Raw genomic sequence first — 6,000 nt, forward strand, 5'->3', positions numbered from 1 at the left:
ATACCATAACCACACCGACCGCCACCAGCACTTAGCTACGGGGACAAGCCGGATTAAAAAGACGCGAGAGCCATGAGGGGAAAACAACATCAGTGGACGTATGAGAGTTGAGCATCCCCACAGTGCAAGGTTGTGGGTTTGATTCTCAGCCACAGACGCTTTGTTCTTTGGGGGCATGCAATAAAACACTTGCATATCATGTCTTTGGTGTACACTGAAAAACCATGTGGTCAAATTTAATTTCGAAATGCTAGTGTGGAATATCTGAGCCTTGAACGAGACGAGTGTTATAGGTGCTATGCTTTAGCTTTGAAATATTTTATTTTTTTTATATTCTATAGTGCTGCTCTCATTCAAGAGTGTGGCATTTGGACAATACATGCTTACAAGGCAAATGGCTCAAACAATTATTAGAAGAAAAGAAAGAAAGGCAATCATATTTATACAATGTGAAAGAAACAAAAATAGTTGACAAATGAAATTAGGAAGGAATAACAAGAAATATATTAAAAAATATAGTGCCTATAATGTTATTCCTTATGAAGCGTGTATGATACTGCTTTCACCATGATCGTGCAGGAGCAGTTTGCAAGGGTTACAAAACTCATTTCATGAAAAAATCATGGCAGTGTGATTGCCTTGGGGCCAACAGCATGAAGAGCCTGTGTTCTGTTTTAATGTGTAATTTATGTATTATGCACCAGCTGCTCTTTCCTATCCGTAACCGACTCGGTGCGCGCGATGCAGGTGATGCAACTGGAAGGTGTGTACAGTGTGCAGGAGCCCCACTTCTGGACATTGTGCAGTGACGTCTATATTGGCACGCTCAAGCTGGAAGTTGCCAAGGGTGCTGACGTCAGCTACCTGCTCAGCTGTACGCACAGCATATTCACGCAGGTGTGTACCGTGCCTGCGTTCCTTTCTATATGCCCGTGTGTCTGCATGAGCTGTACATGCTGCCGCAGTGTGTTGAAAAATTTAATATTATTGATTACTTATCAGACAAATACTATTGGCACATATTTTTCTTTACTTTATCTGAAACTCCCAACAGAGTTATATTTATACTGGCCAGGAAAATGTCGATATAACTTTTTAAAAAATTTCGTTCACAGTCACTGACAAGCCATTCAGTGTAGAGCGCTCGAATTCTATCTTTCACTGGTTTGTTCAAACATTGAGTGGCTGGAGCTGTGACGTCATGCCACTGGGTATCACAACAAGGACGGTGTTGCGTGCAGCCAGCTTGTCCTTGATGTACTGGTCAAGGTGGCACCTGAATGAGTCGAACACAAGCATCCCACGCAGACCCAAACTGCCGCCAGGTCTCTTCCACCAAACATTATCAATCCAGTCAGCAACCAAGTCCGTGGTCATCACGAGACATTCATTTGCGGGATCGCCAGCCATTTATGCGCAGGCATGAGTAAGAGCGGGCGTGAGAGAGAAAATCTGGAGGCTTTTGCTCCTCGAATATATGACTCTGCCTAGGCATTACGAAGGGGGGGTACCACTTAGTGCGTTTTGTAGGCGTTTGTCCCTAGGCGTGGCGGCATTGCGGAGTGGGGTCAAGTTTGCTTACGCTCCGCCGCTGGCTACCTGGGCAGTGAGGCAGCGGGTACGGACACCCCATTTGGTGATCCCTGTGTCTGAAGGGGCAAGGTTCTGACTGGTGTTGTATTAGTCACGGGTCGCTTTTTGCGTCGCGACGATAGGTTGGATTTTTCATAAGCACTACTCCAGGAAGGCACATGTAACTGGCAAACGGAGGCCTCAGGGGAGCACCTCAGGTTATAATAAAGCAGGCGGCACAGGATCTCCAGGGCACTCAAGGGGTAACGGGGGGATCAAAGCTGGAATCAGGACGGCCAGTGGATTGGGGCCTCTGCGAGCCCCAACCCATGGACCAGTCCGGATTCTAGTTTGGTGTCCCCATCGACGCTTTGGTGACCTAGAAGCACCGCCAATAATGCGAAATAATGACACGTTGTTACAATTAGTAAAAAACATGATTAAATAAATATAATTACGTCCAGCCGCCAACTTGTAATGCTAAGTTCAGCACTACCACGCCCCGCGACTTCTGCAACACCAGTCAGAACTTTGCCTCTGAAGGTATACGCTGGACATACTTTCTTGCACCTGCAGCGCTGAGTCAGTCATCGTCGCCGGCAGCCTTTCAGCCACTTGCAATAAACCATGGTTGCTACGGCACTCTGCCTTCTAGAGTTTTCAATACATGCGGCCTGGGCTCTACTACGGTCGCTACTGCTCCCACAGAAACATCTGTGATGTTATTTAAAAGGTACATCGCCGTAAGGTGCGAGAAAGCTATGATCCACCACAACTGACTTAGCACAAGCGCCACAGGTTCGAGACACTCCTTCCAACACGGCAGTCGCCAGATCGGGCGTCAGTGCCCACTGGTTCACCTATTTTACCGCGCGAGCAGCCAGTGTCAGAGCGTAAACAAACTTGACCCCACTCCGCAATGCCGGCACGCCTACAACACGCGCTAAGAAACCTCCTCCGTAGTGTCTAGGCAGAGTCATATATTCGAGGAGAAAAAGCCTCCAGATTTTATCACTCGCACCCACTCATACTCGCGCCTGCGCATAAATGGCTGGCGAGCCCTCAAATTAACATGTCGTGGCTAGACGAGCCAGACGAGCGTACGAACCGGTCATTTTTAAAATGCCGATGGTGATATGGCAATGCGGATTTAGGATCGCACTCAATTCTAGTGCTCATGCAATTTTCGGACCCATTAGCAGAAAAAATGTGCACGTTAGATTCGAGTAAATACAGTATATTTTGAATCTGCAAAAAAAAAGAAAAGATTGCTATCCAGATGAGCAATTAAAAAAAAAATCATTTCCTGAATACTTTTTTATATTTTTTGCCAGCTATTAAAGGGTGTTGCTGATGTGTGCTTGTGCAGTAAGCAGACATGTTATTCTTTCTTCTTTTCTTTTTTTCAACGTTTTGTTTGTTTTTTCAGGCTGGTGTCAAACAGTTGTACGTGCAGATCGACTATGCACCGATGTGATTGGAAAATGCCACGATGACCAGTGAAACCTGTCTTCCTTGTACATTGACCACCGAATGCTTTGGCACTTGGAATGGCTGCGGCATCGTGGCTGGAATTTACGGCCCCGTGGCAAGACAAGCTTGCCGACTGGCATCTCGTTACAAACATTCGATACATGTATGACAAGTGGTTGTGATACGGAATATCCCTGTGCAGTTTACACATGGCAGTTTCTTGGCAAACAGTGAAGGTAGTTCTGAGGCAGTGCTTGCTTGCTCCTTTACCCCTTTTATATCTGGTTCTTTAAATCAAGTTCACATACACTTTTGCTGGGTTAGACAGTGTCCATGGTGTGAAATCTGTCTGCTTTTAACTGGACTGTAGCATCAACTGCGCGTTTTGTTTTCAGACACAAGTTACAGTAGTTGTCATCATGGCAGAAATGTTTGACAATGAGGAAGCTCTCTGAAAGCTTGCCCATTTCGATTATCAACGTTTAATTTATGAAAACACATAGCAATGTGCCTGGCTGTTGGCTTCATCTTGCAGAATTTTACCAGACCTGGAGAAGCAAATTCATATAGCATATAATCTCATTCTCTGACTCCACTAGTAAGCTCAATACACAGCCCTCCCTTGCTGCTTGCCAAGCAGTGAGCGACAAACAGTATACATGCATGCCTCGTTTGCAGACAGACGTGCTCCATCCAGTAGCGCTAAGCATAAGGAAAGAGAGTTCCTATTGCTTCCGGTGATTCCATGTGCTTATTAATGACTGTGGTACTCGCGTCAGCCTGCAAGCGGGGCACACGTCACCATAGCCTTGTGGAGAATAATGCACTGTTCCTCGTGTCGCACCACTTGGTTACACACTCAAAGGACGGACACTTGCAAGTACTGTTGTTGTACATGTGGGAGGTGATGAAGGGATTCGATGCATTATCTCATGGACTTCTCGGCCATCAACTGCACCGTTGTCATTGCGATCGTTGTGTACATTTTGTTGTTGTTGCGCATTTGTTTCTGTAAACTTCTTATCACAAATGTACAGCTCTTGTCTGTGTACATGTGTGCGCTTTCAAGAAGAGAAGCCTGCGCTGACCAAGCGTGGCCACTAATTGTTACAGCCCCTTACTCCACCCATTGATGACGACTGGAAAGTGTAAACGAAAAGAGAACGAAACATTGACTAGTACCTAAGCTTGGTGGTGTGTGCCTTCATGTTTCTTTAGAGGCCATGTATGGGGGGGAAGTACCTACCTTATTTTCGCCTGTATAATCTACACTAAACATTTTTAAAACTTAACAGCAATGTCAGGGTGTGGGCAGTGTGCAAATTGACCTTAACGTGTGGCTCCTCGGCAGCGTAAATTTCCGAGGTTCTGTAATTTTGATGGAGTGCAAGTTATATACAGAGGTGGGTTATACATGGAATAATGCGGCATATGGAAGCGACCGACCAGTTTGCATTGTAGCAACAATAACTGCATGTGTGAAAGCTCAAACAGCTCTGCCAGGCAGCTCACATGTCGAAGGATGTGCTCTGTGCTAATTTCTAGGTTACAGTGCAAGAACTTTTAATGGCTTTGAACAGATATCAGATGCTCTTTAATATTGTCTCTACCTGTATGCAATGCAGTGACTGTGGTGAATATGGTTAACTTCTGCCCACCCATCAGCGTCTGAGGGTCATGTATCCTCACAGAATTTTATTTACGAGATTAAAATATTTTCTAGTAACCATTGTCAACAGGCCATGTACACTGACAAACAAGATGTACTATGAACTGACCTTAAAATATCTTGCTGCCGATTTCTGCCACATTGGCTCATAGCCAGGTACTTATATGCACATTTTTGTTTTGTTCTAGCAATAATTACAATTCTATTTCAACATTAAAGGCACATTCGTTTACATTTATTTTGGTACGAAAAGAAAATATTTGGACTTGGACTTATTCTAATCTGAAACATGAAAAGCACAGGTATTGGTGATGGTTCTAGCTCCTTTCATAGGAGCAAACAGCTTTTCTTGTGATAGCAATTATATGGACACTCCAGGTGAATTGCCGCTGTCTGCGTGATGTTTCGTATGAAGTCTAAGAGCAATGACATAGCAAGAGGCAGCGCAAAGGGAAAACTGACTTTTTTCTTTAGCAAAAATGTTCTATTAGCACGTGGAGCACACACAGAAGAGAGACGAAACCAGGCGTCCATTAAGTTTTGCAACAGCCTTTTAATAGGAAGCATTCTTTAGATTCCACCCCATATTTTCTTCCGTTGGTCACCGTCATACGGGAAGCCTCCATGTCCTTCAGCACTGCACGTGAGTGTTTCTTTCTGCACTGGTGATTTGCACGTAGTACTCTACGCACCATTAGGCATTCTCTCACAATAGAGTTAAGGTATTAGCTCCCGCAACGGGCAGAATTGCGTGTTTATTATGCGCTGCCATTTGCTAAGTGCTGTCGCATGAAACTCTAAAAGCTCAGCAGCAAGGCCAGCTTGACAACAAAGGGTGTGCCGGTTTTAGTGCTGCTGAGAGCACCAACACTTTGAACTGTGGTTTATAATTATTGACTGATGCCTCAGTGGCTCTGCCTTAGATCTTGCACTGCCTTGCAGTCTTTTAGTGACAGAGTTGTCGTCAATTCCATGCAAAGCTGCCTGTTCGTTGCATCGCAATCGGGCAGATGCACACAAGTGTTTCTGTCATACACATCCTTGTTTCCAGCATATCTTAGCACTGAGGCAACCCATTGCAAGCAGATTTTTTTCTAAAATTAGTTAACCTTTCATTATGGTGTTGTACAGGGTGTTGCATGTAACTTGAACCAGAGACTTAAAAAAAAAAGTGGTTGACCGCAGCTAGGTAAAACCAAGGACATATGGTTTGATGTCGTGTGGCTTTCCTCATAATATTTTTATACATATTCCACTTAAATAATTACCATATTTACTCAATTCTA

General features: G+C 44.5%; 1 protein-coding gene across 1 annotated transcript in view; it reads left to right on the plus strand.

Moving 5' to 3' along the window:
- The window catches only part of ZnT86D (solute carrier family 30 member 7), a 136,370-nt gene extending 131,418 nt beyond the window's left edge, over positions 1 to 4,952 (plus strand). Inside the window, exons 10-11 of the mRNA XM_075673351.1 lie at positions 748 to 897; positions 3,002 to 4,952. Of these exons, the coding sequence (XP_075529466.1) occupies positions 748 to 897; positions 3,002 to 3,049 (198 nt within the window). The 3' untranslated portion in view covers positions 3,050 to 4,952. The remainder of the gene's footprint in view (positions 1 to 747; positions 898 to 3,001) is intronic.
- Positions 4,953 to 6,000: the final 1,048 nt, after the last annotated feature.

The sequence above is a fragment of the Dermacentor variabilis genome, chromosome 10, assembly GCF_050947875.1.
Source record: "Dermacentor variabilis isolate Ectoservices chromosome 10, ASM5094787v1, whole genome shotgun sequence".
NCBI lineage: Eukaryota > Metazoa > Arthropoda > Arachnida > Ixodida > Ixodidae > Dermacentor > Dermacentor variabilis.